General features: G+C 39.0%; 1 protein-coding gene across 1 annotated transcript; it reads left to right on the plus strand.

Moving 5' to 3' along the window:
• The first annotated feature begins 230 nt into the window (after positions 1 to 230).
• gpr137c (G protein-coupled receptor 137c) lies at positions 231 to 13,227 on the plus strand. The gene is made up of 8 exons (XM_038717352.1): positions 231 to 930; positions 5,384 to 5,433; positions 5,771 to 5,878; positions 6,003 to 6,141; positions 7,607 to 7,756; positions 9,853 to 9,978; positions 10,089 to 10,213; positions 10,382 to 13,227. Exons 1-8 carry the CDS (start codon positions 556 to 558, stop codon positions 10,662 to 10,664), a joined length of 1,356 nt encoding a protein of 451 aa, XP_038573280.1. The 5' UTR covers positions 231 to 555; the 3' UTR covers positions 10,665 to 13,227.
• The last annotated feature ends 134 nt before the right edge of the window (positions 13,228 to 13,361 follow it).

Below are 13,361 nucleotides of genomic sequence, written 5' to 3' on the forward strand. Positions count from 1 at the left end.
CAATGAAGCGGCGCTCTGGGGAAGTGGGCGTGAAGACGTGCTTCACTTGGGAGATTTAGCCCGGAAACTGGCGAGAATCTGTGGCTCCACGGTCAGCTGTTTGCCAGGAAAATCAGCCTAGTGTTGAGCCAAGATGGCGACTGCTGTAGCGCTAGTTTCTCTTTCAATTGAGAGCAAGGGGGCGGGTCAAAAACTGCATCACAGCTGATCTGGAGGTCCCCCCCCCTTAAGTTGTTTTTTGCAGAGAACAGCTTTGCAGAGATTCACAGAGGGACCTCTCTCTTGTTTGTTTTCTCTCTGTCTTGTTATTTTTAACCTAGCGCTTTTAAAAAAAAAAAAAATAGACCCCAATTTTTCTCAACCCAGTATCGGATTTAAACCCCAGCGCATTTTCATTATGCCACTTCTTTTCAGAATAAACTGCTTTTATCGCAATTTGTCACCAGAGTACCTTCGTCTTTTTGTCGCCCACGGCGAATTTAGCCCAGATCTGACCCAGGTTTAGTGTTTTTGCCTTCACAGCATCCCATGTGTTAGTGCGAGCCGTCAGTGGATATGTTTTCGGCAGGAGAGGAGGTTAATTCCCATTTGTTTACCTCACTGAGGGAGTCCCATGGAGCTGCAATCTCCCCAACACTGGAGCTCAGTCTAACTACCATCTACACCGTCCTCTACTCTTTCCTGTTTGTTTTCGTTTACCTGCAGCTCTGGCTCATTTTGCACTACGGACACAAGCGCTTCAGCTACCAGAGTGTGTTTTTGTTCCTGTGTTTGCTGTGGGCAGCGCTGAGGACGACCCTCTTCTCTTTTTACTTTAAAAATGTGGTGCAGGCCAACCAGCTGCAGCCTCTGGCCTACTGGCTGCTCTACTGCTGCCCCGTCTGCCTGCAGTTCTTCACACTTTGCCTACTCAACCTCTACTTCATACAGGTAGGACTGCACTGTGAGTGTGGGAAGGGGGACAGGAGGTGTGAGTGTTTGTGTGACCTGATTTCATAAAACAGCTGACATTGCAATTGTGTGTTTGCACGTCACATTTAACACACAGTTTAACTTTCACACAAGCAAATGGCGCTTTTATTATCTTCTACTGTATTTTTATTGACTCCTTTGGAGGATTCCTATTCTTCTAGGGCCTTCAATTCCTGGTGCCAAGATCACCCAATGGACAAAAAGCTCTGATTACCTAACTCTGGCACCCATGTGGACAACAATTAATCATGGTCATGTTGATTTTGACACAATGAACTTGCAGTAGACAAACATCAGTTGTCATTTTAGCAAAGTATAAGACCAGCTTTTATAAAACTACAGCTCCTGTGAGGCTTTTGACAGTGCTAGAGCTGGGACAATTAGTTGCTTAATATTAAATAATATATTGAAATCACTGTTAATTTATTAAATTTTTGTAGTTCTTAAGCACAAAAATTTCCAACTACACAAATGTGAACTTCCTTTACCGTAAACTGAACACCATTTGTTTTAGGACTGTTCTCGGGCAAAACAAGCAATTTGAAGACGTCATATTAGGCTTTGGGAACATTTTATAGACAGAACAATTCATTGATTCATTAAAAACATATTAGCAGAGCAGATTAATTGTCATTGAAAAGAATTGGTAATCGCAGACATTAAATAGAAAATTTATTATAATTTTTGGGTGGGTGTATTCATTTAAATAAGGATGAGGCCTCTGTCTCTAAGCAATGTGGTTTATCTAGAAATAACACATCACCATAAAGGAATACTTTTTGAGACTCCAGGAAGTTGCACCCAGCTGAGAAATAGCCGCCCCTGTCATAGCCGCCTGTAAAACGTGTTGTTTTTACAGTTTGGATTTGTTCAAAAGAAACAAGATACAGCACGTTAGTTGAAGAGCTTTAGAGGCACTGGTAAGATAGGCTAGCTGTTTCTAGTCTTTATGCTAAGCTAAATTAAGTGTCTCCTGGCTGTAGCTTCATACTTCATGGAGAGACATGTGAGTGGTATCTTCTTGTCTAACTCTTTGTAAGAAGGCAACTAAGCAAATTTCCCAAACTACTGAAGTATTTCTTTAAGCCTGTCAAAATGCAGTATTGGGTGGTGGCCATTGCCTTACTGTCAAGACTTGTCTATTTCCCTAGCAACGTCACTTTTTGGTTAAGTCGGGTTTCTGTAACAGCCAATGCTTCTTCTTCCTCAAATGAGGAAATGTGGTCACTATCAGCCCACATGCTCCATAGCAAGAGCGGGTTGAGTGACCTGAAGCAGTTTTTTTTTTAAGGTTGGTTTGAAAGCTCTGCAAATTGACACAGTTCATGTCCCGGGGTGAGCGATGTTAAGATCTCCCTTTAAAACCCTGTGTTACATTAAGTCCCAGCCTCCAGTGATGTGTTTTTATTCAATAAGTCAAGGCAAGACTCAAGCAAATGGCGTGTATAAAACAGGAAGAGAGGGACACAGTGGGTCAGTCACAGTTGTTTCACACCTGCCCACTCCAAATATCAAAGACCTGTTTGTTTCTCTCTCAGGAAACACCTACACGCCTGGGGACTTTTGGTTGGTGGCACCACCACAGTTCAATCACTGCTCCAAAAGGAAAACACAGAATGTGTCTCGGTCACGGGGTTAGTTGAGTAGAAAGGAAGTTTGTCTGACTGGCTAAGTTGAGATCAGGTAAATGAAGCCAATGGTGTCATATGACTGCTTTATAAACATTGTATCCCATTAGCTGACCTGTGACCAGTTACAGGATCCAAACTACGCTCCCTTGGCAGCAGAGGTTTCCACCATTACCAGACAAATTGTGTTTTTCCATATATGCTAAACCTGTCATTATAGGTTTAAAATATGCATCTATATATGTTGGGAAAATCATGTGACTGGCCAGCTCAGTGAGCAAACTTTTCCTACTTGTGGTTTCACATCTAGCCGGGTCAGAGCTGAGTTACACAGTATGTCAGATTCATATTTTCTCCCAGTAGAAACTTTGACCATCCGGCTGCAGTGCTGTTGTTCCTGACCCATCCGGCAAACAGTGCCGGGTGTAATGCCCTACACATGGTTGGTGTTACTTTCTTAATCACGAGTACTTAAACAAACTGTTTTACAGTCTTAGTAATATTAAAGATATCAATCAAAAAAAGGATGTCCCCTAATTAAAGTTGGAATAACAGTAAAGCAGCTATAATCAATCATTTTATATTAACAATGAGTCAAATGACTACATCTAAGTGATTTGTAGTGACAAACACAGAGAATATCACCCAACTCACCCAAAATGTCCTCTCAATTCTACAGAGCATTTTAGCATCTTTCAGGTCATTGTTTTGGTTTTCGGCCCAGTAAATTCAATGTTCTGCTTCTCTCCCACAGCTCTCATCAGTGTAGTTTACCGATAAAGCCACTAGCTCTACCAGCCCAGCACCAAACAGCAGACAGGCAAAGTTAACATCTAGCAAGTGAACATAATGGAGTATTTAGCAGGTGAAGAACAAGATATTTGACACTAAATACTCAATCCCAGGCTGCAATGGTACTGTTTTGACCACATTTTGAGACCCTGTAAAATTCATTGTGGGACGGCGTGACCTTGACAGGGTCAACTGGTTGGTTGTGTTTAAAGGGGACACAAGCCAAAAAGTTCGGGAACCACTGTCTTATAATTCAGTTATGAGATTGCACTGCATTTTAATTTATTCAGGGGTAACTAGATGTGCCCTCACTGACGGATCAAAGTTGACATTAGGGCTGCAGATAATGATTCAAATTGCTTTGCCTATCTGCAGCCCAAACTACAAATATATTCACTTTACTACCATATATGGCTAGTAATGCATCTGATTCCCACACTTGTGATGCTGGAACCAAACAATATTTGGCATTTTTCTTGAAAAATGACTAAAATGATTATTCAGTTATTAAAATAGCTGCTGATTAATCGTCTGTAGGTCAACCAATTGATTTACAGACTAATCTTGTCAGCTCTAGCTGACATGATATACATGTATTTAAAGTCCATAAAGCAGTAAAAGGCATGAAAACAGGAGAGCTTGCCTAGACTGCTTAAACACAAGCACAGAAAATCAGTTTTTGAGCAACGTTATAACTGAGGATGATTCATAAGTTGTTCAAACAATGTCACAACCCAGTTCCTGTATTATCGCCTTACTGCTGAACAGGGCTTTTTAATGTTGAACTCACTGAAGGTAATAAATGGCGTGATAGAACATCATGCCAGCGTGGCACAGGCTGACGCCTGACACGTGTGGAAATATGTGTGTAGTGTGTTTTTTGATGAGTCAGGCCTGAGTCCTGACCAGTGATTTACTTCCCCCTTATTACACTTTAGCTCTTACTTACTAGAGGAAAATGGATAATGGTAATAATCAGATGAAAAAACATTAATTTCACCACTGGGGAATCTCAGCTCTGTGCTTGAAGAGACAATATTGATTTAGCTACATTTTCTATAGGTTTCTGAAGGTACATAAAGTATGTAATCCAGCAGTGTTCTGTTGACTTGTTGCTTCATTTCTAGGTTACAAATTACCTCCTTCTGGCCTACATTCTCACGCAAAAGGCTGAATGTTTGTGTGTGTGTGTGTGTGTGTGTGTGTGTTTTAGTAAATGTTGACATAAGCAATTTTGGCCATGGCACCTATCATAATATCAGAAATTAATCATTATCATCATTAATCAGAGTCTGACTTATTAAACTACATTTTGGTTTTTAAAAAATGTCAAAAGAATTTCCAGGAAGTAGGTGAACTAGATCATTGAAGGCCAGTGTCCCGGCTTTTGTATACTTAAATTGGACTGTTTGATGTTTTTTAAGGTCACTACTGATAACATGTTGGCAGCAAGGCAACTCGTAGAGAATATGTAGTTTGACTATTTATTTGACCATTTTCGTACCAACCAAGCAATACAAGTACAGGAGAGTTTTGAGGAGATAAAAGGTACAGATCAGATGTGTTTTAGTACTGTGACTTTCTGATATTTCTCTTTGGATTTTCTGTTAATGAAGTTTGATCTCTCTTTAGGTTTTGCTCTTTTCATTGTCTGTTTGGCCGAGTTGGCTTAATACAAAAATTATGTGCTAATTTGATTGTGATTCAAATGAATCAAATCAAACTTTTATTATCATTATTGTTTTATTGCCTAGTGAAGGTGGGTCAACTTCGATGTTGAGCGGTATGGTCCTGTTTCTTTAACATCACTGCTTCCAAATAGCTGACTGTCATTGTCTTGTGAAATTACGCTGTCCGCATTTCCAGTCAATTCAAGTCAAACAGCCCGACCCACCACCTCAGGTGGGGGCAGGTGTGTGTGTGTGTGTGTGTGTGTGTGTGTGTGTATCATGTGTGTGATGATATTTCTTTTTATACTTTTCTTTGTTTAGGTGATGTTTAAGGCTAAAGCCAAATATTCACCAGAGCTCACCAAATACAAGTAAGTCTGTCCTGTAACTTTGTTGGTTCATATGTCACTTGCAGGTTTTCCAACATTTTGCCTTTGCCTTGACTGTTGGACATTATACTAAAATGAACTGTCGATATCTCCATCTAATGACATGCAATAATCTTTTCCTCCATGTTGGTTAAAGACAGAAATTCTCGTTCCTCTCCACAACCACATTCTCTCCCTCTTTCTTTTCCTTTCTTCTCTCACACACACACAGTTGGTTTGCAGCTTCAACACCATGAATGTTAATGAGTTGTTGTTTATGAATGATGTCACCTTTTTTGGCTCTTACTGTCTGCATATTCCTCTGTCTTTCTCTATCCAGGGTTCCTCTGCGTTTGCTCTTCCTGTGTCTCAGTATATTTTTCCTGGTGGTAAATTTAACTTGTGCATTGTTTGTACAAGGAGCTCTGGAGCACTCTGATTCACCGAGGTAAACAAAAAAAATACCATTTAAGACAACATTTTCTCCATTCATAATAATGTCGCATTTAGCTCCATGGAACGTTCGTTTTTACTACTTGATTGTAAAAAGTTAGCAACCTTTATGTCTCCAGTGATGGGGGTATCAGACATGCAGTCCTGGCCCGGGTCTTGATCAACGACAGTCTCTTTGTCCTGTGTGCTGTTTCTCTGGCTGTCTGCATCTTTAAGATTGCCAAGATGTCCTCTGCCAACGTTTACCTTGAATCCAAGGTAGGAATAAATGCATGCAAAATTTGTTAACATCTGTTAAAAACGTGTCAGTATTCCACAAATTAAGGTAAGCTATTGAAAAAATTTACCATTTTGGTAACATTCCCGAAACTCTTGCTGTACATTTACATTACAGAAGCTTATATATGGACATTTTCAGTTTTCAGAAATTACAGACTTCCTCGAATAAAATGACAGTTTAGAGTTAAACTTGTTTGTGGAACATCCGCACATTTCTTCATTTTTTATTACATGCTACACTTTAAAGGGCTGTGCAATTAATCACATTTTGTTTTCAATAACACCTTTTGCTTCTAACGATTATGAAAAAAATGATTTAGACAAAAAAAAATTGGTCTCAATGATGTTCTCGTTTTGTCCTCTGTTATAAACCTCTCTCCTTTACAGCAGTGGCTCTCGCCCCTCCCTAGAAGCCCAAACTTGCTCTCAGCCAGGCTGTGGCATGTTTAGTTCAGCTGGCCGGTGGTTATAACTGCTATAACTTGTTAGTCACCATTATTAGCTTAAGCCTACAGAAATTTATTTATTTATTACATATTTCATGTCACTGTTGGTGGAGACAATGAAAACGTCTCGGTTGGGGAGAGGGATGCACCACAAAAACAATCTCATTACTACAAAGTCTGCTGCTTGTCTACCAGCCTTACGTGCGCACGGTTCGAGAGGAGCTGACTGAAATTACTCAGGGGAATAAATTAGCCTACAAAATCATAGATTTCTGTATTTTTCACTTTCCTCCTTGATGGTCTGAATAACTCACTAGATCGATTGCTAGTGTCCTAGAAATAAAGTCACTGAGGGTCCGAAAATTGTAGGCTGCGGATCAATCCACTGTGAGGCATAATCTTTCAAAACTTAAAGTCACTGCATCTCCTGACCATGGTTAAATTGCAGTGTTATGTAACGAATCAAGTTGTCGTCACCCCTGGGCGGCCCATCTGTGCCCCTACGCAGTCAGCCTAAGCAAGCACTGGGTTGCTATCATTCTCTTGCCCTCTAAGATGCTGTTTAAATTCAATAATGTTGGATTACTACTTCTTATTTCATGGGCTATTTGAGTGATGAGTAATTAAGTTAAGAAAATCTCAATATTGGCTAAAATAAACGAGATCTTGATTTTTGCCATGATTGAGCAGCACTAATACTTTGCAGACATTTGTAATCTCTACCTAGCTAAATGACACATAGAAGTCCAGTCCAGTAATGGCAGCTAGTGCACATCTCACTATGACAAACAAGCAGATTAATTAAACCACATAGGAAGAGTGCCTTTTCAAAAAATAAAAATAGGAATCCCTGATCCACTAGGCCTACTCAAAATAAATTCAAAGGTTCACCCAAAGTAGTGAACAAACATGCCCTCAACAGGCCTCAGTCTTTCAGGCCAATACCCGACTGATACATGAGCGTGAGCCTGTAATAAGCACAGTACCTATTCCTCCAGGGAACATCGGTGTGCCAAGCCACAGCCATAGGAGCCGTGGTGATTTTGCTCTACACATCCCGAGCCTGTTATAACCTGGTGGTGGTGGCCCTCTCACCGCAGGATAGACCCAGTCCCTTCAACTACGGCTGGTACAGCGTTTCTGATCAGGTATGGTAGCAAGTGCGTTCAGTTATAGATAGGAAATAAGCTTTTATTTGGCCAGAAACCAAATGCCAGGTGTGTGAGTTTGTGTGTGTGGGCAATCAATTATAGGAGATGTAGGAAAGCAATGCTTAGTGGGGTAAAGGGCTTTGTTTGGCTATAAATAACCCCATGTGTCTGTGTGTCCTGACCTACATCAGGGCTCAAGCCTTGAGACAGACAGCCCATTTTAAAGGGTTTCATCGTTGGTGTTTGTGTGTATGTATTACACCAATGGACACCAACTGTGTGGATGTGTGGGGGGCATAATCTGGCTTTACAAATTATTCTGTATACCAGCTGTCAACAAGTCAACATTATTCTGTCCTGAGCATGTGTTTCTATGCTTACCAAGCATTTTACCCATATTTATGTATATATATTACATATAGTAACTTGGTATACATCACAGGTGAAGTACACATACACTTTATTTGAATCCTTAAATAGTTGTTTTTTAAAATTGTAATAATTATCTGTCTGTTCTGCATTTGATTTTTAGAATATTTAGTATATAATAATGTAATAATAATTTAGATTAGAATATAACATAATGTTTGAAAGTATTCAGGTGTAGGCCACTGTTAGAAGAGTTACAGGAATAGTTTGACATTTTAGGAAATATGAAATTTGCTTGTCATCATAGTATTTGTCATGACATCCAATTCTTTTTTTGCCTAGCAATTGTTAGTCGCTTTGGATAAAAGCGTCAGCTAAATGAGTAAATGTCTTCAGAATCGCATACCCCACCTTTAAACAAAAATTTATTTACAAGATGAGGTTTTATGGTATTTTGAATGCTTCAAATATTTCATGGTGAGTATGCATCCAGAGGGAAATAGTTTTACCGCATGTAATTACACAAAAACAAAAAACCTTTTTACATTTTGTGTTGGTTTGTGTACAGATGAAACACACAAGATAAAATGTGTTTTTAGTGAGCTAAACAGGTGTTGTTAGACATATTTTTTAAATTTAAAAAAAAAGGCAGATTTTGTCCCCACCACTTTTTTTAAAGCATAATTTGTAACAAAAAACGTTCGGAAATATAACTTGTATCTAAAAAAAAAAAATATTTGCACATTAAGTTTATTTATTATTAAGGTTTATTTGCACATTAAGAAAACATGCAATGCAATTAAAATATAGAAGAAATAAATGTGCATTGTCCAAAAAAGTAAGCTTCTGATTATAAAATGACCCAAAGACGTGCAGCACCGATCAGTAACTTGAACAACTTCTTGATACAGTTTCTTTTTGGCCAAGTTTTCCATTGTCTCCCTGTGAACATGACAAAAAAGGAGGGAATATTAAATCATGCCGACCGTTGTGTTGGGATGATATTACATGAGAAAAGTTGATCTATCGGAGAAACAGATCCGAAAGCGACACAGAATGCCTGAGACCTGCACTACATTATATTCTGTAATACTTTTGAAATGTCATGCGTCACCTGAGTTTTGTGGTTCCTTTTACATAAATAAAAACATTTCCACTATAAACTAGTGCAGAAACTTTCACCAGAATGCTGGAAATGAAGTGTTTAAAGATCAAAATGTCCTGGGGGAGGCACCCTACATCTCAGCATTGAGGATATCTTTGAGGATCTTTTTGTCTTGCTCTCATGAACCTAATATTGCATATCCTGATGTCTCGCGAGCTAAGTGTCTCTTCACACCCCTAATCTGAGCCCCTATGTCCCCACCACGTTTCAATACAAAGTGACGCACCTTGTTTTAGAGAGGCTGTTTCTCCTAGCTTGAAGTCTTTAGACATAGATAAACTAATTGCCACCTGATTCTACCTACATAAAACTGTAGGGTGTTCTCATCTAAGACTCAGCAAGAAAGAAAATAACCTTATTTCCCAAAATGATGAACAACCTTTAAGTCTGTCATTCTGATGATAAGTGGTGTCCGTTATGAAAGAAAAATTATTTGAAAAAGTCCATGTACACTCACAAGATGTAAAAGCACAAATGCAGCACGGGGTCCACTATTTTGTTTAGTTCAGGTAATGAATATGAATATTTTATACAGTGTGATACACTGTTTGTGTTCCAGGCTGATGTGCAGGAGATCAGCGGCGAAGCCTACATCGCGTTTGGTATAATTCTGTTTTTCTGGGAGCTGCTACCTACAAGCTTAGTGGTGGTTTTCTTCAGAGTCCAGAGACCAAACCAAAACCTGGTAAAATGACACGTAGAAAGCACAAATGCCAGCTATAATCTATCAGACAGAACTGTGAACTTTCAGAGCTGTAAACTATAATGAAGCTTTAACATGTCTGTACCTCTCAGGCTCCAGGAGGGATGATCAACAGCCACAGTTTCAGCTCCAGAGCTTATTTCTTTGACAACCCTCGACGGTATGATAGTGATGATGACCTTTCCAGAAGCATTAATAGTAGGACAGATCGGGCCAGGTGGGAACACACAAGCACACGCAGTCTTTCAGTATCCGTCATTCATTCAAGTACATCAAACAAGTTCAACCTAACTTCGATACCCAGACTGATAAAATGACTTTTGACATTATCCTCTCCCTCCTACCTCTTCTTTAAGACCTCTTTTTAATCCTTCTCATCTCCTAGTCTCCTCTCCACCACTCCCCAGCTGGGTGCGTCCACTTGGTATGGCTCCATCCAACCCAGCGCAACTCTGACAGCGGGTGTTGCGTCCACCCAGCAACCGCCGTCTTCCACGGCCCCCCTCCTTTTCGCCTATGGAAACATACAGGGTCACCATCACCACCATCACAACTACTACTCCACACCGCAGAACAACTACCACCATCATCATCACAGTAACTACTATTCCACGCCACAGAATTATTACTGCGGGTCGCAAAATTATTTCTGCACCCCACAGAATTAAGCAGGGTCCATCGTAAAGATTGAAAAAGACTGACTAATAACTAACAATGTCCTGTCACCATTTTGCTTCCCTAGATACATAAAATCAGGTGCTTTTAAGTGAAATTCTGAGGTATTGCTCTGGACCAGGCTGGGCTTCAAAATGGATTCACTTAACTATTCGGGAGGAATGTGGTGGTATCAGCAACTGGAAAGTTGTTGTGCCACGACTAACTGCTTGTTTTGGGGGTTTTTTTTTTAGACATCAACGTCTTTAAATGGCTATATGGACATAGAATGAAAGCAAGTGCAGGCTAGACCACAGGTTTAGCACTAATATGGCTAATACACCTAAAACTGCAAAGACCAAACTTGTTCTGTCAAATGTTTTGGTCAGATTATCATTTCTGAGACTGGAATTATCAGGGACTAGATAATCAACACTCATCATCCTTTCCCCCTTTTCCTTGTAAATTATATCCAAATGTGCTCCTATCAAATGTACCATTCTGCTCAGAAAGGAGCTATGTAGCTGGCTTATCAAGCTAACGTGGCTAACCCTAAGCTGCAGTGGTCTGATAGTCAACAGCTCTGGACGTTATATTCACTCAGCTTGGGCGGTGTGGTTGTGTTTAATGGGCACCTATATGATACAATCTTTTTCATTTGCATTAAAAAAGGGTCATTTAAGCTGGAAAAGAACAGTGACGGATGCTGGTCTGTTAGCCTGATCCTCAAAAAGGCTTTTCTGACAATATAAAACAAATGATATGCATCTACAAAGGGCATGTCATGCCGTTTCTCACTTTTAGGTCTGGTTACATACGACAGGAATTAGCTGTTGCTAATTTGCCATTAGATGATGTAGCAGTGAGAGCTAGTCAATGCTAACAGTTAGCTTAAACTCAACCTGTTTAACCAAGAAGATTCTCAGCGACCTAGCAAAACAATACAATAAGCTAATAAAACTTAACCCATCACAGACTTGGTAATATTATTTTAATGTCAAACAGTGATTGTTAATTTCGGTGCCACAAAAATATAAAGTTGTAAAAACACAGTTAGCGAGCTTGAGACTGTAGGCAGTCACCTTAGTGGATTCTTGTTTAGTTTGACAATGTTCATAACTAACAGAAATTCAAAATACTGGTCAGTTTATCTTCACAAATATCATCCATGTAAAATGCTTACAATTTATATGTAGCTGCCATATGGGTGTTCTCTCTTAATAGCACAAGCTTGTACAAGTGTGTAAAAAATGTAACATCAAACAAATTAATTAGGGGTGGAGGTGACTTTAATAATGACTCCGGCGTTAACAAAATCTGCTCTGTTGCAATTCCACTGCAAATCTAGGTTACCCACAATTATACAATGGAAACTATGTGAAAATGTAAGACAGGAGTGCCATGCACTGTCAAGTTGTTGAATGTTAAAAACATATCACAGATTTAATTGCAGTAGCATTATCAGTATCATTTGAACATGTGGATATACAGTATGACAGATCAAAGGAACAGTATGTATTCTACATTCAACATGGGAGTAGAAATCTGCCCTAGGATTGTTCATTAACAGGGTGGAAGTCTCTAAAACGTACTTTTGACCAAAAACATTTTGTGGAATCTAATCCTATCGGAGCTGTGAGGCAACAATTTGCACTTAGAAGACAGTCACCTTGAGAGGAAAGGCTTTGGGCCTGAATGTAGGATTTCATCTCCTACTTGTTTTATGTATTTTCTTCAGTAATCGTCTGTATTATATATTTTGCTATTTATCCTTTCAGAAAGGAAATATCAATGTGCCATCACATTTTGTCATATCTAACAGTTTCATTCCTTAAGAAAAATATATTTTTGCACAAGAAATGGTTGGATGGTGTATGTTTGATTGTTTGAGTGTCTCCAAGTTAATCAATTTCTAATCCATGTGTGTTAAGTGACATCTTGAGTCGATGTGTGTGTGAGATCTTAGATTTTTGTTTTTGAAGTTTAATATGTTTTTATACATCTTTTTTTATTTTACATTAATTTTTGTTTGATTTTCCTTTCCCCCCCCCCCCACTTTCCCTCTCTCCTATCGTTTTTCATAATCTCCTGATAGACTGCAGCCTGTAAGCAATATTTCACTTTGATGGAACATTTTCATATATGCCAAAATCAGTGTATCTGTGCTAACTAAGTTTGTCAGCTGTCATGAAACTCAATCTGTAAATGACAATGTAAAGTTTGACATCATACATGAAAACAAAACAAAAAAAAAAAACAAGTTTCACAGGACACTTTCAAAAATAGTAATGAAAATGAAGTTATCAGTGTTCAGCTGCTTGCCAATTTCAGAAGAATTAACATCTACTGTGCATGCTTCTGCATCAGAGTGCAAGAACTCAGTGTCATATTTTCTTTCCATTGTGATATTATTTGTGTATTTGCTCTATCTGCTTAAAAAAAAAAAAGGCAGTGGTACTTGTTTTATTAATTGTTTTATCCGTGGCCATACTGAATGTAACCTATCGTACAACAGATCACTAATGATGTATGCAAGAAAAGCACTACCATGTTTAAATAAAGGCCTACTGCACTGTTTTTAAGACGAAGGGGAACCAGAATTTGTCAATCGTTCAACCTAATGGGTATTACATTACATAACAGATAGTTTACTGCCCTTTCTCCCACCAAATAAAACAGCACATCACAACTACATGTGAAAAATCAAATCA

This window comes from Micropterus salmoides, unplaced genomic scaffold, assembly GCF_014851395.1.
Source record: "Micropterus salmoides isolate LMB-PRFRI ecotype aquatic unplaced genomic scaffold, ASM1485139v1 Ms_hic_scaffold_1, whole genome shotgun sequence".
Taxonomy (NCBI): domain Eukaryota; kingdom Metazoa; phylum Chordata; class Actinopteri; order Centrarchiformes; family Centrarchidae; genus Micropterus; species Micropterus salmoides.